Genomic DNA, 23,381 nt, shown 5'->3' with positions numbered 1-23,381 from the left:
CGCCCCGCTCGGGCCGGGCTGTGCGGCCACGTCCCCGCTCGGGCCGGGCTGTGGCGATGCGGCCGGCGGGACGCGGCCGTGCGGCGCTGCTGGCCCGGCCGTGCCGCGCTGCGCTGCTCCCGGCCATGCGGCCGTGCTGACCCGGCCATGCGGCGGCCCTGCAAGGTGGCGGCGGCCCTGCTGTGCCTGGCCGTGCTGCTGCTGCTCTATCTGCTGGCGGGCAGCGCGGCCCCGCCGCCCGCGCCCTCCGCGCCCGCCCGCCGCCCGCCGCGCCTCGGCCGGAGCCCCCCGAGGAGGAGCCCCGCGGGCGGCGGCAGCGCCAGCGCCAGGTAACGGGGGCGGCTCCATGGCCCGGCTCCTGCCCTCGGGAATCCCCGCTGTGCCCGTGCCCAGCCCCACGCGTGCCCCGCGGCGGTGTCGCTTTGGTGCCGGTGTCTCGGGCACTTCTCTCTCCCGAGGTGTTCTAGTGAGCGGTGAGGAAAGATCCCTGTGCAAACTGCTGAGGTTCGCAAGTACAAACTTTTCCCTGCGTGTTCCCCCCGGCAGCGTAGTTGGCAGGGATGGCAGGAAGGGTTTTCGCCGTGCCCGGTTCCCTGCTCTGCGGGAGCAGCCTGTGAAATAGCGGCTTTCCCATTATTCCTGGCCTTGTTTCGGGGGCTGACGTGGGCAGTGCGGTGCTCGCTGCCGGGATGCGGGGCTGCTGTCAGCTCGGGCTCTGCGCGGTGCGGGATCGCCAGGGAAAAGCGAAGGCGGCTCGGCATTGCCCTGGGTGCCACTGCCTTCCAAACTGCGGAGGCGCTGGCACGTTTTAAGCTTTCGAGCTTTTTGTTTTGAATGGTTTTTTATATGTAAATTGATTTAGCAGAACTTTAAAGGTGTTTTAAATCGTGGTGTTTCCTCTCCCAGCACCTTACAGGCAGGGTATTTTTTAAAAAACTAATTAGTTGAGAAAGGGCAGCTTTCAGTGGGTGGAGGACTTGTTTTCCCCCTTTGCATTCCAATTATATTATGGTCAGTGTGACCTCATATATCTAATTAACTTGGTATGTCTTTGTGTCTCTGATTCATGATTTCACAGAGATGTTCTGAATGAAACACTATTCCTGTTTTTTGAGCTCTTACTCTTTAACTTGTTAAAGCAGTTGGTTTCTCCCAGCATTGTTACCCCACTGAATGCAGGAGATGTTTTCTGGGGCTGAGAGTGGGCCATGGACAGAATTCAAATGCTGGTATTAAAGCAGGATTATTTCCACTAGCAACTGTACCTCCTGAAGTCATTTTTCTTCAAGGCATATCTCTGTGATTATCATGGAAATCAAGAAGAACACTGAAGGAGGGAGCCCGGAAAGTATGGAAGTGCCAGAGAGTGTAAACAACCATTCCACTTAATGTGCTTTTCAGTGGCATCTTCATGTTTCACAGTTTGACATTATCTAACTTTTTTGATTATTTGTTGACTTTGCAAGCCGTTTTTACAAGGTCTGCAACGCAACAGCAAGAAAAAAAAAGGAGAAATTAGGTATTCAAAGTATGCATTTTCTTCAGAATTTTGTCTGTGGGGCTTGGTGGTTGTTTTTCCCTTGTCATCCTGCACCGTTGGCCCCAGCAGGAGTTTGTATAACTGAGAAGCACAATTCTGTGAGTTCTATTCAGCCCTTTGCTGAAAGATTCTGTGTTATGTTAGTTACTACTAAAGTTTATTCAGGTGAGGGTATCTGTAGAAAAGAATTTTTGTGGGGAGGGTATGACATAGGTGGTTCAAGTGGAGGTGATGCTTGCCTGGTTGGAAAGGTGTCAGGTGGTGGGATCTGCTGGGCTTAAAAAGCCTGATCCAAGCCAAACTGAAAGCACTGGGGGGAGCTTGAATTTGGATTGTAAGAAACAGGCCATGATTATCATTTTAGTTCCTCATGAGCAAAGGCACATTATTTTTTTTTTAATTTGATGCAAGAGATCCCACCTTACCTGAGTCAATCAGGATAGTAACAAATGTGATTAGGACTGTGTAAGATCTTGTGAGGTGATCACAGTGTACATGCTTCTATGAGACTGCAGAATTGATTAGCAGAGCTTTAGTGAAGTTCTGCCTGTGTGAATGTGAAACGATTAAATTTGGTTTTGTCAAGTTGTTTTGTCAGAGCATGCAAGTTTTGGGCTCAGCTCAGAAACAAAAGTGTTACTTAGGGTTTGTGTCTGCTTTGTGGCAATCAGCATCTTGCAGGGAAGATGAACTGTACTTTGGGATTTGTAATATTGCTTTCTGTAGCCATATAATAACAGAAGACAGTATTTTTGAGAAGTGCAGAATTCTTTTAACATAAGAAGCCATACATAAAGCTTCATGTAGGCACATGTCATTAGCAGCCTGTGCTTCACAAATGTTAGCAATGACATTCACGTGTCATGTTGGTCATTAGGTAATTTTGACAAAGTAAGTTTCTGGTAAGCTTTGAAAACTTGATTTTTTGTGGTGATTTTACTGCTCATTCCTGCTGGAAATAGCAAGTCCTATGCCTTTGGTAAGACTTTTTTATATAAAGAATTTTAAATACGTGCCAAACTCTTGGAAGTGCAAAGTATCAGAAAGAAGGAGGATTGGTTTACATTTACTTTGCCAAACCCATGTGTGCAAAGTATCCAGAAGAAGGAGGATTATTTTACATTTGAAGGGCAGATATGGCCATGCTCTCTCTTAAACCAGCCTGGCAAGGCTGAGGAAGAGAACCTTTGCCAGCATGTTTAGTTCCCTGAAAGTAACTTTTTCAATCTAAACATCCCTTGCATGGCAACCTGTCAAGATACTTTTTTTTTTTTTTTTTCTGTGCAGCCTGTGTGCACACACATGAAAGTTTGGCTTGAGTTTGCTAATGATGTGCTGAAACCCCAAGTATTTCATACTTGTTTCATATAGAAGCCACTTTGTAAAAGGATAGACAAACATCCATTCTGGTTTTGAGTGGTTTTTTTCCTTTCCTCTGAGTGGTAGGAAAAGGTTGAAACTTCAACCATTTTTGGATTGACAGCAGCTGCAGTTGGTTTGGTGCAACTGCTGCAAAGTGAGAAAGGTTGATTTCAAAACATTTGTATTTCAAAGTGTGCAAGAAAATGTGTTTCACATCTTGGAGCTGTTGTTGGGGTGTTGACTCGGGCAGGGGTGGCTGTCGGGGAAGGAGCCTGTCAGTGAATCACCAGTTTGGATACAACGCCTCCATCTACCCTTGTTTGTGCTGCAAAAGTAAATGAGATCATAATGGGAAGAAGGTTTCAAAAATTAACAACTGTACTGCATTTTGGAAGTGTCTGCATGCATTATCTTTCAGGAATAAATGTGAAGGCTTGAATAGATTAGCAGGCTCTGCAATGAGGTGGGAACACATTATTTTGAATGGATTTGGATTGATTTAGACAGGTTTTGGTTAATTAAGTTTGAGACACTCTGGCTGTGACTAATAAGAAAATTACATGTAATCTAAACTTTAAGACCTAGGAATGCACACTGTTGTGCTTGAGCACTCAGGCTGCTCCTGCTGTGTCAGTGCCTTTCTGAAAAAATTGTATTCAGTACATAAAACACGAGTGAGCAACTGGATGGGAGTTGCTCTGTATTGTTGGAAGGTCTTTGCTGTAAACATTTATTGTGCTCCATCTTATTGAGTCCAGTCTTCAGCCCTCCATAGGGATGTGTTCTGCAAGTATTTGTGATGCTTTGTGGAGTGCTTAATCTTAGTTTGTATATTTGTTCTTGTCAAACATATTAATCATTAGGGCCCAGGTCTCTGCATTGCTTTCAGTGTGTTTAAACATTTAATTTAGGTTATAAAACCTAACTACAGACTGTTCATATCAGGCAAGTTGAACTATAAAGGAATGAATGTAAATGTTAGGAAGAATTGGTTAATGATGATAGTTGCATTACTCTGTGGGTCTATGGGATTTTAATGTCTTGGGAGTCTCTTGAGGTAGGAAATTGTTGGAGATGTAACAGCTGTTCCCATTTTACAGGTAGGACAATTTGGCATCTTTAAGGGATGTCCTTTCACCCAGCTGTTGTTCCTCCCTGTCCCTTCCATTCTCCTTGCCCTGCCTGAGGTGCATGCACGAACAGGGCAGGGAAGGGAGCTGGGATGTTCCTTGCCATGATCTGCTTGTTTGCCCTCCAGGCAGTTTGACTTTGCCTCTTCTACACCTGCCCCTTCTCAGGCTTCTGGATAATTGTTATTTTTTAAAGGCTAAGTTAAAATTGCAGTCAAATGCATCCTGCTGGGGAACTGTTTTAACTCCCATTGCAGCTCATCTTTGTTTTCACTGTCCTCTAAGTTTCTTCACGCACTTAAAAAGAAGATGCAAAATGTTGTGTCCCAAAATTCTTCTGTGCCTCGTTACTACTTCTCTCACTGGTTATTGCCCTGAGTGTCCCAGACTATAACTGATGTAGTTCAAATTGCTGGGATTTTTATTCCAATTCAGGCCACTACAGGCTGTTGAACCCCTGCATTGTTGGTAATTCCTCACCTCCAAGGCTCAGCTTTCTCCTCCCCAGCTGGATGTTGGATGTGTGTTGTTATCCCTATTCCCATTGGCTTTCCAGGCATTCTGCTTTCACCACAGATTGCTTCTGCTGAGTCTGGCCTTTGGAAATGTTGTCTGCATTTACTGGATTTTTCACTGCAGAACAGCTGCATAATGCAGAGCTCACCGTGGCTAAAACTGCCCAGGAAAGCTGAGTGCTTTGGTGTGAGGTTTTGAAATGTTGCAATAAAAGTGCAGGGTTTAGTCCCTCTCTCAGTGAATTCCATTGCTAGAAACTACATCAAAGCAGCTCCCAGCCTGTGCATGACTTGATTTAGAGATTCAATTAAGGGAAAACATTATACAGATAGGGAGAGGGGGGAAAGGTGATCTATGTGAGCAGCTAATGATTCACATTAATAATTCAGCGATTTTTACACTAATAGGTTGGAAAGTAAATACCACTTTGCATAGATGTAATATTTCATTATTTATACACTGATGAAATTGGGGGTAATTAAGACAAAAGCAGAAGATTTAAAACCCTTGATGAAATGTGTTGCTTTGTATAGTAAGTGAAGTGCCAGTGCCTGGTGTTCCTTTACACAGAGGTGGGTTACTCTGAAGGGTAGAATGCTGCTGTTACACAGAGTAGCACTTCAGTGTCTGGAAAAAATAATAACAGCTTAAAACTGTCATTTTTCTCTTTATTTAGAACTTCTGTTTGTAGCATTAACTCCAGTGATTAATTATGTGCGTGTAATTGTGTGTGCTGAGCAGGGCTGGGATTGATGTCCCCTGCTCAGAGATGTGTCCAGAGCAGGCAGTGATCTATGATTTGCCTTTTGAACTCTCCAGGAACGATTACTCTGCCTGGGATTTAGTTGCTTGGTCAGCTCCATCCCGTGTGATGGAGGCTAAGTGCCATCTGTGTTGGAATGTGGATGCACCATGGTGCAGCATTCCTGGAGGATGCAATTTTTACCTCCACACTAAACACAGAACCAAAGGACTGTTTTCAAAAGGTCTTCAACTCCCCAGGAAAAGCTGATTTTTCTGGCTAGCAGGAAACTTCATTATGCCTCTCACTGTGTTCCCTATATCTGGATGAAATGTATTTAAAACCCACACAGGTGGGTGCTAAGTGAAAATCCCACAGTTTGGCCCTTGGAATATAGTCTGATTCATCTGGGATATGTGACTATATTTGTTTTCAAAAATCTCTATTTTAGCGAAACCTCATGGATTCTATGGGGTGAAATGGAGAGCAGTCCTTTGAAACTCTGCCAAAGCCTTCGGGCCACGATTAAGGCATGCATCTTTAATAGCAAAATTAATTAACTGTTAGAACAATTTACATATGGATGGAGTGGGGTTTTTTCTAAGTGTGGATGTCTTCTTCCAGTCTAGTCGTTATGGGCTTGGGAATGAAGTTGCTGGATGCAGTTGTGTGATTTGCCTTGTGTTAGAAAGTTGGCTGGGTAGTTGTAACTCTGTTTTGGCTTGGTGACCTCAGGCTGGGGAAGGAGCTGTCATTTGCACAGGGCAAGGTGGTGTCTGGTTTGAGGTGCTGTGAAATTGGCTTCATCTGTGTCTGTAGTGCAGTGATTTTTGCAAACCCAGAAATGTAGGAATAACAGAAAATAGCCTTTTTTCTTTCTGCTGTAATTGTAACACTTGATCTGGATCATGGACAGAAATTGCCATGCTATTTGCTTGTTCTGTAAATATCTAACCAGAAAAAAACCTCCTGATCTCTTGAAAAATAATGAAAAAACCCCCGACAACCCTGATGTCTGTTACTAGGGGATTCTCTTCATGTGTACCTCAGTAATTTTTACGTGCCTATCCCTGAATTTTCAGGAAGCCTGGAGAGCAGAAACATCCAAAGGAGCCCTCATCCTTGCAGTGCATGCATCTGGCAGTGGTGGCATGTGGGGACCGGCTGGAGGAGACGCTGATCATGCTGAAGTCAGCAGTTCTCTTCAGCAACAGCAGGCTCTGCTTCCACATCTTTGCTGAGGATTCCCTTAAGCCTGAATTTGAGAAGAAGGTGAGTTTCTTTGTCGTTTGGTAAATAAATAAATGAGTTTGTTACAAGTTGTACATCTCTGAGAAGAATTACATTGAGCACGTTTGCTGTACACAGTTATAAATACCTTGTGAATGCATTTTTTTTCACTCTATAATGTGTGTGTAGTGTCTGATTTCCTCCCACCATGTCTTTCAGTTAAAGGAGTGGCCTTCCTCATATACAAAGAAGTTTGAGTCCAACATTTACCCAATAACCTTCTCAGTAGGAAATGCTCAGGAATGGAAAAAGTTATTCAAACCATGTGCTGCCCAGCGCCTGTTTCTTCCGGTAAGGCACCTGGATTTCTGACTAGGTTGCTTCAGGAAAAGGTTAATTCCACAGAAAGGAAGCTTTGCTGGTGTAATATTGAAACCATTTTCAGGCTGAAACATCTGCTTAAAGATAATTTTAGTCCGTGCTTTACGACACTGTAAAAAAACAACACAGAAACCCAGCCTGGATTTTTCCTGGCTAACAAAGGATGTGTGTTTCTGATTTGTCTCCACTTCCATGAGCCTCTTGGGCTCTGCAGACTCCAGAGAGAGTCTGAGAGTTCTCTCAGGGCAGATCTTTTGGGGTAGATGCTGTGTGCCTTCTGTAAGTAACATTCTTTACAACATGCTGATAGTCTTAGCATTCCCTTTTCCTTCAGTTTTCCTTCTCTTTTCCAAGACTGCCAGAATTGCCCTTAAAGTATTAATTCCAGTGTGTTTGAAGTTGGATTTCATGCAAGAGCTTGGTGTATCCTGGGCTTTTCAAGTTCACTGAAAAGTTGTATTATACTCAGTGTTGTAAACTTGGAGAGAAAGGAAGTGTTGATACCGATTTCACATATCAGAAGTTGAAAGAATGTTTGCATAAAGCAATTTCTGTGGAACTGAGAACATCTATCAAAAATATCCCGTGGGTTGCTGCTGATTGGGGTGACTCCAGTGAAGTGACAAGCTCACATGATCCAGATTTCTTCATTGCTGTCTTAAGAGAGGTGGGGGGGATGACAAAGAAATCTTTCCCCTCTCAGATGGAAGCAATCAGGAGACAGCTGCGTGTCCAGATCCGTAGCCTGTGAATACATATGTGAGAAAATATGTGCTGTCAGCAGTTCTGCTGGTCTGCCATTTAGGGGTGGGCTAGCAACAGCACAAAGGCCAGATGGGCTGGAAGTAACTCCAACTGCAGCAGGGATCCTCTCTCCCCTGAGTAAATATTTGTATCACCTGAAAAATAATCCTGAAGCCTTAGCTTGTTCCATACAGTGTCAGGGTGTCCTGGGTGAACAGAAATCTCTGCTCTTCTGTGATACTTCCTGTCATTTTGGGAGGCTAATCATAGGAATGATTTAACTTTTATTTCTCTTTGCTGTTCATGCTGATTCCTTCAGGCTGGGCAGTGCTTTTACTGATCCCTTTATGTCACTCACACGTTGCTGAAGTTCTCCAGTAACTTCTTTTAAGGAATATTAGACTGTTGCACGCTGTGTTAGCAGAGTGAGGGGCCAGCTTGGACTGTAGATGTTTGTTTCTCCAGGGGCAGTTGCAAAATGCTGTGTGTGGTCAGGCTGAGGTTTATGGCTTTGTGTAGGAGGGCTATCCAAGAGGAGTTGCAGCTGACATGGAGTTGATGTGGGTATAATAAACAAGCTGCTGTCATAGCTGAGGTGGCAAATGTCCTGTGGGACCCTCAAGGTTTGGTGCTCAAGGTCACAGGCTGACACAACCTTGGGCTGTTTCTGGGTAATTCCAGCTATTATTTTGGTTTTTTGTTGTTTGATAACTGGGTTCTGATATCCCACTTAAACTGTCAGTGCACAGTGGGAGCAGAGGGTTCCAAGTTTAGAAAACTAGTTTGACTTTTATTTTTAATAAATACCAGCAGAATATCAGTTTGATTTTTTTTTTTATCCTTCCCCGTACTGAGCATTTTTCCCTGCAGCAGCATAAAATGTGCCTGGATTTAGGGAGGACCCAGGAGAGCAGTAGTTATCAGCTGTTCAGCTCTCAGTTGTGCAAATTGTCTTGCTCCTGATAATGCTAAGCCCGAGTGGAATGCGGGTCTTTGATTCACTAGTGCCTCTCCTGCCAAAGAAATCTGCTCTGCAGCACCAGCAGGCGTGTGAAAGTGGACAGGAGGGTCTGAGGAATGTGCTCAGGGAGAACAGGGTAAAACCTTTCAGAGTTTTACCCAGTGATGAAGGTGGAGCTGTGGGATGTAACCCTGCATTTTGCAGTACTGAACTGTTCTGTCCTGGGCAGCAGGTTGAAGTGCACATTCCCAACTTGTTGGCTTTACCCAGGATACTAAAATATTAAGGAAGACTGTACAGCATCCTGCATTTTTCAGAGGTATTCTGAGACCTCATTTGCCACTTAGATGCAGGGGATGTAGATGGAACCTCTGTGTAATCTCCCAAGTCAATCTCTCACTGCACTCTGCTGCAGTAAAACCATCCAGGGCATTTGCAGGGCCACAGAGGAAGATGTAGGTCTGTTTGTAAGCACAGAATGAAACTTTAACATTAAACTAAGAGGGCAGTGCTCTCAGCAGTCCCTGGGAACTGGTTTGTGCTCCTGACATGGCTGTTAAAACAGCAGGTGAGGAGCATCCTCTGGTCCCAGGGATGTTGGTCCCTCAGGGCTGGCTGCAGCTGTCTCTGTGCTGCTCTTCTGGAGCTACCAAAACAATCGGCTCAAGTAGCCTGAAATGCTTAAGGGATTTTTGGATGATTTTTGGATGAACATTTAGAGCCCTTCTCAAAACACTTAATCTACTTAAGAGCTTTTAAAATAGATTAGCAATATCCCTGTGTTGCAGCTTTCCTCTTGAGGGATGCTCAAGTATCCAGCCCAGTGGGAATAGATGCCAGGGCCTTATCTAGACAAAAGCCTCTGCTGTAACTTGAGTTAATCTTTTACTACAATGAGGTTTAGTAACTCAGCTTTGTGGCACTGTAACTCTAGCATCAAGCTTAGTGATTTGTTCCTAATTTTGGATAAAGCTGTGCTAAGGTGCCACATGAACCCTCACAAACCCTTAGGTAGCCCAGCTTCACAGCACACCAGTGTGTGTTTACTCAGGAGTGTGTTATTCCTTGCCAACCTTGCTAACACGGGAGAATCTATGGAGACAGAAGTTGTGAAATCAAATTACAGATAATTGAGTATTTAAGTGAAGTGCCAGGCTAAATATAGCCAGTTCTGTGCAGAACTTTTTGACAGATTTACTAAGAATGCTCTATATAGCTGCAGAAAAAAAAAATCACACTTTTAAGCTGTAAGAGCCTGCAGAGCAAGGGGAAGACAAGCAGAGCCAGCCGTGTTTCTGGCCATCCCTTTCCAAAATCCCAGGCTGTCAGGTGTGCCTGCATGGTTTGTGTGAGCTCAGACCTCCAGACACAGCTGGCAAAGCTCCTGCTCCAGGTCACTGCGTGTCACTTTTAACCTGCACTGCAGGTTCCTGCTCTGTGAGAAACTCTACAGCTGCACTTGGTGAAATTAAATCCCCCCTACCCAAGGCACAGCCAGGAGAGATGTGAGCAATTCAAAATGACATCTGCAGCTTTTAAAGGAGTCTTAACACTCAAGATGTGAAAGTGGGAAGGGCTTAAAGGAGGGAGCACAGCTCTTTTTTTAGCCAGCTGGGTGTCACTGCAGGGCAACACCTTGGACACAGGAGAAGGAAGAATCTTTTAACCAGCAGAAAGGAGAGCATGTGAATCCTGAGAGGAGGAATGCAAGGTGAGGTCAGGTGCTGGTGGGCACTGCACAAAGAACTGAAATACCTACTTGAATCTGTAGGAAATTATTACAGTCTTTAGACTTCCATAGATTTAAATTTATTTGTGTATTGAAGGCTGCTGGAAGAATGATTTTCTGCTGAAAGAAGCAGTGGCCAGCAGTGACCACTGTCATTTATGCTTGGGAAGGATGAGGAAGGTCTGTAGGCCCTTGTTAAACTTCCCCCTGAGCTGGGGTAAGTTTTTCCTGCCATAAAATGCCTCAAATTGCCTTTTTACCAGGACCCCCTTAGACAAAAATCTTACATGGTGTGCAGTGTGCTGTGGATCCACAGCCAAAGTCTAACAACTTCTGCTCTGCTTGTATTCCAGTGTTACCTCCTGTTTCAGACTAACTTTGGGGGTGATTTTTCTTTTTTTAATGTTTTTTGATTTTATGTGACTTCATTTAGCAGCTCCCTATGAATCAGGGCTCCTAGGTGCTGCAGGATAATCAATACCCAATACCCTGGAGACCCTTAAACTGAAAATCTTTCTTCCTTTCAGACTGTCATTCTTCTATTGATTTGCTCTTACAGTAACTGTCTTTTTTATTGGTTTGGTTTTTTAGTATTGGACTTGAGGGTACTTAATATCTGCAAATATTTACTCTGAGCTCTTAGTGTATTATGGAACTATTTTTGTCACTTATTTATTGATACCTCCACGTGCTGGTTTGTGGGATTTTCTGTGGAAAAATGCTGTATTGCTATAAGCTTCCATCCAGCAGAGAGATCTGGGTTGTGTTGAATGTGTTTTCTTGGAATTTGTTGTAAGCATAACTTTTGTTTAAAATGCAGACACAGTTACTTCTCCTGCTTACCCTGTTCTGTAGGAAGAACATGTAGTTATCCTGTCAGAAATACAGGTCAGGGATTTGTTAAACTTGACTAAATGTCAGTCTGAATCCCAAGGTGTTCAGTCAGGTGAAAAATCCCATTTAAGTCTTTACTCACGGATTTGGCATCTTAGTGGATTCCTGTTGAGCATGCTTAGAGGTGATATTTTTCACCCACTTGTTGAAAATCCTAATGTTGTTCACTCCATTTCACAGGTAATCCTCAGTCACAACACATTAGAATTTATGTAAAATCCAATTTCTTTGGTAGAATTCCTTGTAACCTGCATAAATAGGAGGGTTTGTCATTAATGTCATTACAGGTGGATGAGAGAGTGAATGTTGTGTTCCACATGGTAAAAATCCAAAGCCTTTTGGATTTGCTTTTCAAAGAAAGAGAGAGAAGTAAATAGGCCAAAGTAAGAAAATTTCAGTCCTTCAGGAAATCTTGGACAGTTTTAGCAAATAATGAAGAAGAGCAACAAAAATGCAGCTGGTGGTCAGCTGTAGGTAATGATCTTTATTGCTTTACAAAGGCTTGAAGCTCCAGGTCATTTGTCCCACCGTGGATATTAATGAAGGAGTGTGTAAGGATTTGGGCAGCCACAAGGGGGAACATGGTCAGCAGGAACCGCTGGAGTCTCCTGGCTCTGGTCTGCAGTTTCCATCCTTCTGACCTGACCAGCTTTACTCTGGGTGTTCCTCATACAGAATCTGGTAACAGAGCTCAGGACACAGCCTGGTGTATTTTACTGTGACATTTCTGTTTAACAGCCAAGTTTTGTTCTTCAGGGGGATGCACATATATTGGTGATCAGTAGGGTTGTCTTAATTAATCTGAAACACTTAATTATATATGAAGGTAAGTCTAAATATTCTGCTCTCCTGGGTTACCCTTTGTGCCTGTGGAGAACACTATGCTTCACCACTTAAGATCTTGGAAGGAGCTCTGTAAATATATATTATTTACATTGCATTTCTGAGCAGATACTAAGTAGTCCTTGCAGACACTTTTGGGAGCTTGGTGAATTGCTGCTTCATAAGAAGGTTAATCCAGCCCCAGTGCTCTGCTTGCTGTTTTATTGTGCAGTTCAAAAAACACCCACAGCAAACAACAAGCCAATAATCTGATAACTGTTCCTCTGTGTAATTACATTTAGCTGATAAATCAATAACCTCTTCCAAATTACCAGTTTAAAGTAAAAGTGCCTTTTGATAATCTTTGTTGTCTCTGTGATTTGTTTTTCACCCCGCTCCCCAAACCCCAAAGGTGATTTTGAAGGATGTGGATTCCCTGCTTTACGTGGACACTGATGTGCTGTTCCTGAGGCCCATTGATGACATCTGGCACCTCCTGAGAGAGTTTAACTCCACCCAGCTGGCTGCCATGGCCCCCGAGCACGAGATCCCCAAGATTGGCTGGTACAGCCGCTTCGCCCGTCACCCGTATTACGGCAGCACCGGCCTCAACTCCGGGGTGATGCTGATGAACCTGACACGGATCCGCAGCACTCACTTCAAGGTGGGAGCACATGCAGCTGTTGCAGGAGCTCAGCATTGCTGTGTTTTTCACATCTTGGAAAGCTCAGTGTAAAATTGCATAAAGTTCGTAATGGAGAAGATCAGAGAAATGCAGAATATGTATCATTGGGTGCTAAAAGCTGTTGTGAACATGATTATTCAAATAATGAAACTTCCTGGAGGTTGGAGCAATGAGAACTTGCAGCTGAAGCAGTCTGGTAGCAGTGCTAAAAATGGTTTCCCCAACTTCTTACATTTCCCTGAAAAAATACGTGAAAGAACAAACTCAAAGTTCTTCAGTGCAGTCACTGTATTTTTTTCAAAATTGGAAAGCTTGATGTGAATGCCCAGAGAAACTGGTGATTTTTGTATCTGTTGTGAATAGACTTTTGCCTCCTGCTGCAGATAACTGGTGTAAGTGAGAAGGGAACATTTTCACAGCAGATCCATATTGTTGAGCACATATTCTGTAATCACTAAAACTGCTTCCCCCAGGTGGTTCCTCAGGCAAGGCCAGGGCTTTCCCTCATTGTTAAAGGAACAGCTGGGGAAAAAAATCCCCAAACACTGCTCTTACACCCCTGATTACCAGGGAGGATGATATTTAGTCTGTAAGTTTCCTTGCTTTTATACTTCGGTTTTCACCTTGTCCCTGCATTTTTCACTTGTTCCCCTGCTGTTACTTGGAATAGGAAGATTGTGAATAGCAGGAGCTGACATCAGAGCTGGGCCCAGGAGACTTTGTTTTCCTGTTTAGATAAACACAGTGAGTTCTGCTGTTACAGTCCTGTCCAGGGCTAGCATTTCCTGGCAGTTTTTCATTTTTTACCTGGCTGTCCAACATGGCTTAGCAGAACTTAGAGATTTGTGTGTGTCCACTCTGAGTCAGATACCACAGCACTGCTCATTAAATTAACCCCTTGCTTCTGTTTTCCTGCCCTGCAGAACAGCTTGATACCAGGTGGCTTGACTTGGGAGGAAATGTTATATCCATTGTACCAAAAGTACAAAAACTACATCACATGGGGAGACCAGGATTTGCTAAATATAATTTTTTACTTTAACCCAGGTAAGGAAAGATTCTCAGTGTTGTCATTATCTGTGTTGAGAAAATATCTTGAGCTTGATTTTTTTTTAACTGCTATTTTTTATTTATAATACTCTGGTATGGAGTTATTGTGTAACTGCATCCTTAAAGGATTTCTAACCTATGAAAATGTTTCTGACATTGCTGCAGGTAATGGAGCTTGGACTTGGTTTCATTGAATATGTAAATCTGCTTTCTGGAGATTTGAGAAAATAATGAGGTATAAAATTAACGATTAAGTGATGAAGTTCATCATGTGCGTGCTTCAGGATGTCACTACAGGGTGTAGCTGCAAAAATGTTTTTGTTTCAGATATTTATCTGAATGTAAAAGTGCCACACTTTCTGCTAAGCCCCATGTTCAGCCCCAAAATTCAGCTGACTTGTGATACTTGTGCAAAAAAGTCACAAAGCTAATACAGACAGAAAGTGGACACAGCCATGGTAATATCTCATCATTTCAGCCTCTGAGCCAAGTGACCCGGCCTCAGCAGGCACCAGGATGGTGTCATCAGTGTCCTGCTGGTGAGAAATGCAGGGGTTTAAACACTGGAGCATAGCACTCACTTCCCAGGAAGCTGAGAGCTTTATTTCATGCTTCTAACTGGGTGCTGAGTAACCATCCTTACTTCTTCTCCTGGTTTCCTATGTTACCTTGTCACCTCAAGTGATCTTAAGAATGAACCAAATTTGGAATTATCTTTATTCTGCTCCCTTTTCTTTTTCTCTAAAGAGTCACAGGGTAGGTAATTGGATATACCCAAATCCAGACCAACTGCTGGAGCGAGGAGAAGCAAATCAAAAAGCAAACATCTGTTTACTTCAGACAGATGTCAAACATCAGTGTCTCTGTACACCATATATTACCCCAGTCCTAGGGAAAAATAGAGTGGGAATTGCTTTCCAAAAAGAAACTGATGTTATGGGAGTATGGTCTGGTGGAGAAAGAGAAAGATGGAGCCAGGTTAATTGTGAAATCAGACACAAGCTATTCACTGAAGTGTGCTGGAAAAAAACAAAGATTGCAAAAATACTTCAATATTGTGATGAGTGTTCTCTATCAAAGCTACATGTGGGGACTCCTCTGCACCACAGTCTGTCCTTCCCTCAGAACTGGTAAAGAATTTTTTATGAATTGCATAATACCAGACTGCTCAAGAAAAGAAATCAAAAGAACTGGATACAGTTAACACAGAAAACTGGGGTCTGGGGTCTTAAGCTCTGGGTTATTGAGACTGCCTGGGGAGGGAAGTGGCCAAGATTACTGCAGGTGTCTTTTATAGATGTGAGTTAAAACCACAGAGAACTCTGATCCCCCAGCCTGAGGAGCTGCTCCCTTTGCCCATCTCCAGACTGCTCTCTCTTTCTGGAGAGCTCTGCTGTAGAGGCCTTAGGGAAAGAAGAAATCCAGAAAGTTTTTTTCCTGCTTTTCAAGAACCACACAGGACCAGCTGCAGGCTTCCCAGGAAGCTGGGAAAGGCCAAGGGAAGAATTCAATCTTCAGTGCTTCTGTCATGCCCTGCTGGCACCAGCCATGATTCATTGTTCCCCAGGGCTGAGGCAGAAAGGTTGCAGGGACTGGAGTGATTTATGACAAGCAGATTGCAAGCACTGTGTGCACAGAGTTTTAAAAAATCACCAGGAGAAAGGGAGTTATGAGCCCTTTTGAGAAATTAGGTTCATCTCTAAATAACCTAGACCTGTGAAATTAATGGATGATGACTCTTTGGAGGGCTGTGGATAAAATACACCACCCCTTATGCTCTGCTGTGTAACAAATTGTCATGGCCTCTGTGACAGCTTCAGCAACAAACACTGGATGTGCTTTGCAAGTTTTCCCATGCTGGCTGCAGGAGCAGTCTGGATTTTTCATAACCCTCGCTGCTCTGTGTGCTTCCCCAGTCGCTCCTGTCACTCCAGAAACGCCTTCCTCTGGCAGAGGGTGCTGGACAGTGCCACCTGCTGTGTGCTCGCTGGTTTGATTCTTCACTTCAGCTTTCTAAAGGGCTCCCTTGGGTTGTGTTAGGTCCTGGATTTGGTGTTGTCCTGTCTGTTCAGGGGAGTGTAGTCACCCACGAGGGAAGGAAGTGTCTCTGTCGGGGACACTTGCAAAAGATATAACTGAATATTCCCTGATCATCAGTCCCAGGCTGGTTTAATTTGTTGTAACTCTTGCCTGACATGTGTCCTCTCCTTCCCTGTGCCCTGCTGACGTGGGCAGAGTGTCTGTACGTGTTCCCCTGCCAGTGGAACTACCGGCCTGACCACTGCATGTACGGCAGCAACTGCAGGGGGGCAGAGGACGAGGGGGTGTCCATCCTGCACGGCAACAGAGGCGTCTACCACGATGACAAACAGCCCACCTTCAAGGCCCTGTACGAGGTGATCCGGGATGTAAGTGCTGCCTCCACACAGCCCTGCTGCTGTCCTGGTCCTGCTGTCCTGGTCCTGGTGTCCCAGGTTCCTGGTGTCCTGGTCCTGCTGTCCCTGGCTCTTGGTGTCCCGGGCTTCTGGTGTCCCAGGCTCCTGGTGTCCTGGTGTCCCATGCTCCCCCTGTCCTGGTGTCCCATGCTCCCCCTGTCCTGGTGTCCCTGGCTCCCGGTGTCCTGGTGTCCCAGGCTCCTGGTGTCCCAGGCTCCCAGGCTCCTGGTGTCCCAGGCTCCCGGTGTCCTGGTGTCCCTGGCTCCCGGTGTCCTGGTGTCCCAGGCTCCTGGTGTCCCAGGCTCCTGGTGTCCCAGGCTCCCGGTGTCCTGGTGTCCCTGGCTCCCGGTGTCCTGGTGTCCCTGGCTCCTGCTGTCCTGGTGTCCCTGGCTCCTGGTGTCCCAGGCTCCTGGTGTCCTGGTGTCCCAGGCTCCTGGTGTCCCCATGAATTCCTGCTTCACTCAGGTTGCTCTGCCGGCAATCAGGCTGGGTAGTTGTGTTTGTGTAAAATCCCCCAGACACAAATCCACTTGATAAATTGCTTTTCTGTAATACTGAAGGTAGGGAAAAGATGCTGGAGTGGAGTTTCTCCTGCTGGGGCTGTGAATCTGGTCCATAAATTCTCAGGGAGAGCTTGTCCTCCCTGAGCACTCAAGCCTCTAGGCTCTTGGAGGGCAGAAGCTTGTCCCTGGCAGAGGTGCCTGTGTCCCTTTGGGATGTTGTGTGTGTACAGCTCTGCTTTCCAAAACTCCTGTTTCCTTACAGTATCCTTACATTAATAAATTCCTGTCAGTGCACAGGGTGTGAAGTGATAGGGTTGGTGACACTCAGCAGGTGACGGACAAGACATTCCCTACCTATGGAAGGTTTTCTCTTACAGAAATTTATAAAATGCCCTTTCACAACTAGTGAAAACTAAAAATTCTTTTTTTTTTCTTTTTCCTTAGTTTCCATTTGAAGACAATCTCTTCCAGTCCTTGTACTATCCTCTGCAGTCAAAGTTTCTGGATACAGTGCACACTTTATGTGGGAGAATTCCACAAGTATTTTTGAAGCAAATTGAGAAAACTATGAAGAAGGTATATGAAAATCGTGTCATTGTGTACCTGGGGGCCAACCACAGATACTAACTGTAGCTCTCTTCTTACTTTTAAGTCTTGTACTCCATTTCATGAAGGATATAAATGAAGAATATGAACTCTTTTACTGGAACTCAGAATTAAAATATTTCTTTTTCAAATTTTCTAATAACCCTTGAAATTACAAAAAGCAGGAAATCCTAGAAGCCTACTCAGAATGTTGCTGAGAACAGCAGGAGAATCATTTCTTTGTGGAGTACAGTTGTGGCCTGCCTCCCCCCTCCCTTGCAGTTGAAGAATTTATTCTCTGGCTTGGAAATGTGAATTGCGTTAGGCACAGTCCAAGGCTGTTGTCAGTGAAGAGTACAAACCCAGGTACTGTTGATCCATTTTCCTCTTTAAGTGCTGTTCCTTGCACAGTAACAGCAGTATTCCACTGCCAGTTTTCCATCCCTGCCTTGGGAGATGGCCAGTGCTGCCCTGACTCCGCTCTCCTGCATGGAAATGTATTCTGCCTGGCACTTCCATTTCTGGGATCACAGAATTCTAGAATGGTTTGGGCTGGAAGGGACCACCATGGATACCTTGTTCCACACCCTTCGCCTAGACCAGGGTACTCCAGCCCTGTCCAACCTGGCCTTGAACACTTCCAGGGATGAAGAAGTTGAGATCTTTATGCTGGGATCAAAATGAATAGCCTCAAAGTGGAAGAGGATACAAAATGGCTTTGATGTTTATTTAAAATACTTCATTTAGCTAAAGTTTCCAAAGTATGATCACAATCTTGTGATATGCACAAAGAGCTTATTAAATTGCAGTAGCTGAAAAGTGCTTGGGACCATTCCCTGGGGAACTGGAAGTGAGGACACTCCTACAAAGCAGGGATCCAAGAGCAGACTCCCAGAGGGCATTTTTTAGGTGTGAGCCCCAAGGGTGTGTGTAGGAGTGCTTCAAGGAAGCAGCAGAGAAAATGATGTTACTTTTCAAGTCTGTTGAGCTGAAAACATCAGCCATGACTCGGAACTGCTCGTTTTTGTATCTAACAGGCAAAGTAGGAGCGGGGTGAGCAGGGTGAGATAATGAAGCCTTCCTCTAATGAAAGGCAAACTGGCACAGATGGGATATCCTGTACACATATCATACATTTGTTAAAGACAAATGCTTGGGGACTGTGGATGAGGGAAAGCTCCCAAAGTTAAAATAGGATTTCTGAGGAATTGCAGTTCCAGGTGTTCTCCCCTCTCCAGTCAGGAAGAAAACAGACTCTGGGTGTCTTCCTTTTTATCTTGCACATTCTCTCTCCTTGTGTGGCAGTTCCTGAGAGGAGGGAAAACACGACCTTGGTGCCATCCCGGGCTGCCAGATAAGAACCTGTTGTTGGAGTTCCAGCAAGCTTTTCCCAGCCCCTGGAGTGTGGGTGTCTGTGACACAGCCTGGCAGAGAGCAGGGCTGCAGGCAGCTGAGCAGAGGAGTGCTGGGACAGGGGCTTGGAGTAAGGGGCAGCAGAACTGCTGGACCTCACAGCATGACAGGAACAGAAACCTTGTTAGCGCCTCTGCTGCAGATCACGGTTTGATTAAACAATGTGTTCGACTCCAGCCCTTATCTCAGTGATAGCACCTCAGTGTCAATTGAGATGTGAAGGACACAGGCAACTTGACTGTTGTGATTGAAAGCCTGGGACCCAGAAAGTCATTCAAACTTGAGCAGAGATGCCTTTCCAGCCTGCCTTAGGATTTTCTATTTCAGCTGGTTTCAGCTGCCAATTTAAACAAGAGTACACTTCTACCTACTGGGAGAACTTTGGAATGTAACCCAAGTGAGCTTTGAAGATTTCAGAACCAGAAGGCAGAGAAAAGAAGGTAAAGCTGCTGATTTTAAAAAGTTTAAAATAATGTATGGCAGGTAAGCCTTTAGGCCAGCAACTCTTGAGAGCTTGTATAAAGTATTAGCTTGCTTTTGGTCTTTATTTTCAAGTATCAGGGTAAAGCTGACTCGTTCTAACGAGGCTGGTGGAGCTGCATGCTGGGCAGGCTGAATTCCTAATTTCCATGGTGTCTCCAAGCCACAGAAAGCTGCAGAGCAAAGTCTTGCTGCCCAGACAGTGGCAGCCCCAGTGCTGAGGCTCTGGAGTTTGGGAGCTGTGGTTGTGTAAGCTGTGATTCAGCAGAACCCTGCAACTACGGGCACATTCAAATGAAGGAGTGGAATTCATTCCAAACAAAGGCATTATTGCATATGAACTGATTAGAGATTAAAGCAGTGCTTTTTATGTTCACAGGAGGTGCTACATTTTGTTTAGGAAGAACTGAGTTGTGTTCTCAACAGCTATTAAATATATGAAGTATTTGCTTTAACATGAAGACTCTTGTTAATGTAATATCAGCTGGCAGGAAGAATGGGGGAGGTTCCCCCCTGCTGGGCTTTTTCTGAGGAAAAAAGCAATAATTTGAGCTCTCCAAAGTGTTTAAAACAATTATGTAACTTTTTTTTTTTGTTGATGTTAGAATTATTAATTTATATTTCACTACAGCTTCCAAAACCTTGTTATATTTTAGTTTTAACAGTAGTTGATTGTAATATTCATCTTACTTAGAAACCAGTTTTAATTCATTTTGTATTTCATACTTGTGGCTAATTCCATGTTAATTAGCCTTCATTTATTTTAATAATGGGATGTATAAATACTTGCAAAGCCTTATGTCCTCATTTCCCCTTCCTTTCCTGTGTTTTAGTTATTTCCAATGGTATAATGGATAGAGCTCACCAGCATTTTGCTTACAGGGGAAACTGGAAACTGCTCAGTGTGTGTGTGTGTGCACAGCACGAGCGTGTGTGTAAAAAATGTCCCTTTTCTCTGTCCCTGAATTGCTTGTGGATTTTTCTTTGACAAGTGCACTGATTGTTACAGCTCCCAAGGAGGCTGAGCAGTGCATTTCTGGGCTGAGGATGATCCTTTTGCTTACAATACAAATAAATGAAATTTTACGCAAGCTCTGTAATTTGCTAGGTTTCTTTTAAATACAAGGTTTTGTGCTGGTCTGGTTGGGATAAAGTTTTGTGGGTATGATGTTATAGTGTGTGTATACAGGGTTTGACAGCAGGGAACACAGATAAATGTTCCTCTTTTACAGTTTCACTGTAGTGAAGGAGTCTGATATTGGATTTAAAGAGACAAATACATTTAACTTCCCACAAAGTGCTCGTGTGTCATGCTGCAGCTCCAGTTGTGTTACAGTGAGCATAGATCAGAGCCTTCTCTCAAAGGAAACTGGAGTTGTAGCTTTTACTCTTTACAGTTTCTCCATTATGTTTCACTCCTTGGAGGTAATAATCCTTCTTGTATGCATTTTTTGATATTCTTGTATGGTCACTGCTGTGCTGCCCTTGCTTTTGACATCTGTGTGTGACAGAAGCTCCTGGGCTGTCTGTTCAGCCAAATCCTGGTGCTGACACTGTTCCCAGCTGGGTGGTGTGCTGGGCTCAGCCTCAGCTCTCTGAAGTCAAACTAAGAATAAAACTCTCATTGACATGGATGGGCAGAGGTGGGCTAGCTGTAAAACACAATAAAATGGGATGGTAGAAGAAATTATGAGCACCCCTCCAGAGGTGAGAGGGGATGGGACAGTCACCAGGATTGTCCCTGCAGAGGCTGGGAACATTCCCCCACTGCTCTTGGGACCAGTGCTTGTCTGGGCTGGGATCAGCCTGCACCTCCTGCTGGGATGAGATAAGGAATTGTTATCTGAGTTTCAAAAGACAGAGCACTGTTGGGAAATATTGCTTTTGTTCTGGATCAGAATAAAAACCAAACTGTCAACAGTTCCTTTGAAATGAAAATGGAGACAAAACACCAAAATGAGAATCAGCATTGAAGATGAACAAAGCACTTTGTTAATGTTTTTTTTTTAGGCAAAATATTTTGATTTGACTTCTACATCTATATAAATGTACCTTAGTTGTTGCTGTTACTTTGTGAAAACTGGCCCAAAAGTATAGCCCAAGAGTGTGTAAGTATAGTTTTGGTAATTAATACTGAAATAATGACACAGAAATGACACAGCTCTTTATTTTAAAGACCTGTTCTTGTAGAAGCATCTTTTCCTGAATCCTCTTGAAAATGTTAATTCCCTCCGGTGAGGGTTAGAGCTGTGCACAACAGGTGCCTTCTCAGGGTTCACACCTTCAGTGAAAGATCTCCTTCCCTTTCTGCTCAGTGCTTCCAAAGGACATCAGGGTTCCTCACACCTGAGGCTCCAGCTGCTCCCCTAGCTTGTGATGTCAGGAAGCTCCTGTCCCTGGGATATGCTGGGAGCAAGGTGTGAAATCCAGCTTGGAAAGAAAACTGCACTGGCCAGTTTGCCATGGGATCTTGGATTAATAGGAGACAATCCCTGGGGACTTGCTGGGGTCAGTGGCTGAGCCAGGTAAAGCCTGGGATGTTTGTCAGTTCCTTGTTGGTTTGTATCTCCTGTGGGTAATCTTTCAAAAGAAACAACTTGCACAAATACCATTTTTCTCTTTTCAGCCTCTTTTTTTAAGGCGCTGTGTGTGAGCTGTTCTCATCTTTCAATACTCCAAGTCTTCCAGGTTTTTTTAAAAGCACAATAAAGATTTTTAGTCATTTTCTCAGAGGATAAACATAATTTGTCTCGAGGTGGCTGTGATATACTTTAAAGAAAAAAAAAACAGCTTTCCTTCTCTGGATGATTCAGAAATCCATGATTTTTAGTGTCAAGTTATTGTATCATATTCAGGTTTCTGCAGCTGTAAATTTAAACAAACCAAACAAAATCTCTGTGCTCCTTTTGTAAATCCTTTGATGTGTATCGATGTACAATATTTTCTGAAGACCTAAGTGGGTCTTGAAATATAAGATCGTTCTCATTTTCTTATTGTTCTCCCTGGATTCTGCATCTCCCTTGCTTGAATGCTGTATTGAATTGCTACAGATTGTTTCAAAGCACAACAATCAATTTTGGTTCAAACTGGGTGGAAGTACCTTACAAATTGCTGTCACACATCAGTGAAGGGAAACTGCTCTAAGTCAGGCTGGGTCAGGGATCTCTAGAGACCTAATCTGAGCTTCATTACTGAGAGCAAAAGTAGCTTCTGGTCTTACACCACAAACAATTTTAATTATTGATCCATGCCCAGGGGTTGGACAGCCTGTAACTCTCAAAAAGTATGTTTTTAAATCTGAAACATAAATCTTAATGAGTTTTGTGTAAGTTTAGTGCAAGGAAAAAAAACAACAACAAACAAACAACACCTGGATTGTGAAACACTTTCTCATAGTTCTTTAGTTAGATGTTTAAACCACCCCATCTTCCCCAACAAGGTGATTATTCCTATTGTTGGGTCTCAGTGAATACTCTACAAGCAGGCTGGGAACTGACACAAAATGAAATCATCCTGTATACGTTTTTATTACAAGGTGTGGCAAATACCTTACAAGGAGTAATTATCATTTATGTTTCATTAATGAACAAGCTCAGGTGTGATTGCCTCACCCCTTTGCCTGAGATCACACAACACATAGATGATGAAACTACCTACAAAATTCTTGCGTTCTAGGGTTACATTTAAGTGTTTTGGCTTTGAAAATGGAAGGAAAAGGTGATTTGCTGTGAACTGAAATCTTTCCCAGTCAGAGGGGCTGGGCTGAAGCCTCTTATCTGCCCTTGGCTCGCCTCGGGACCTTGGCAGGAAGGAGGACAGGTGTGCCAGGGTCTGCCAGGTCTGCTCAGAGCCAAGGGCTGGCACAGGATGAGCGAGGGGATCATCCCGGGAGCACAGGGAATGTGTGCCAGGCTGGGACAGGCAGGAGGAGCCTCCTGGAGGGGGCTGAGGGAGACCTCAGTGGGATCTTTAATATTCTCATGAGGGGAAATGGAGGGGACGGGTGCTGAGCTCTTCACTCTCCTGACCAGTGACAGGACTCGAGGGAATGGCATGAAGCTGTCAGGGGGATTTGGGTGGGATATTAGGAAAAGATTCGTCCCCCAAGAGGGTGGTGGCACTGCCCAGGCTCCCCAGGGAATGAATGGTCACGGCCCAAGGCTGCCAGAGCTCCGGGAG

The 23,381-nt window shown here is 44.3% G+C and overlaps 1 protein-coding gene across 1 annotated transcript; it reads left to right on the top strand.

Moving 5' to 3' along the window:
• The first annotated feature begins 147 nt into the window (after positions 1-147).
• On the top strand, positions 148-21,563 carry GXYLT2 (glucoside xylosyltransferase 2). The gene is made up of 7 exons (XM_033071909.1): positions 148-329; positions 6,373-6,562; positions 6,740-6,871; positions 12,464-12,715; positions 13,660-13,783; positions 16,022-16,194; positions 17,169-21,563. The coding sequence occupies exons 1-7, from the start codon at positions 148-150 to the stop codon at positions 17,349-17,351; spliced, it is 1,236 nt and encodes a 411-aa protein (XP_032927800.1). The 3' UTR covers positions 17,352-21,563.
• The last annotated feature ends 1,818 nt before the right edge of the window (positions 21,564-23,381 follow it).

This window comes from Catharus ustulatus, chromosome 13 (genome assembly GCF_009819885.2).
Source record: "Catharus ustulatus isolate bCatUst1 chromosome 13, bCatUst1.pri.v2, whole genome shotgun sequence".
NCBI classification, from domain to species: domain Eukaryota; kingdom Metazoa; phylum Chordata; class Aves; order Passeriformes; family Turdidae; genus Catharus; species Catharus ustulatus.
Note: the sequence above shows the minus strand (reverse complement) of the source record. Positions and strands in the feature narration are given on the sequence as shown.

Excerpts from the sequence above, each read along its gene's own strand:
- GXYLT2 (XM_033071909.1), top strand. The coding sequence starts at position 148 with ATGCGGCGGCCCTGCAAGGTGGCGGCGGCCCTGCTGTGCCTGGCCGTG. Across the intron at positions 6,872-12,463 it reads CCCAGCGCCTGTTTCTTCCG|GTGATTTTGAAGGATGTGGA; the intron begins GTAAGGCACCTG and ends CAAACCCCAAAG. Across the intron at positions 13,784-16,021 it reads AATTTTTTACTTTAACCCAG|AGTGTCTGTACGTGTTCCCC; the intron begins GTAAGGAAAGAT and ends TGACGTGGGCAG.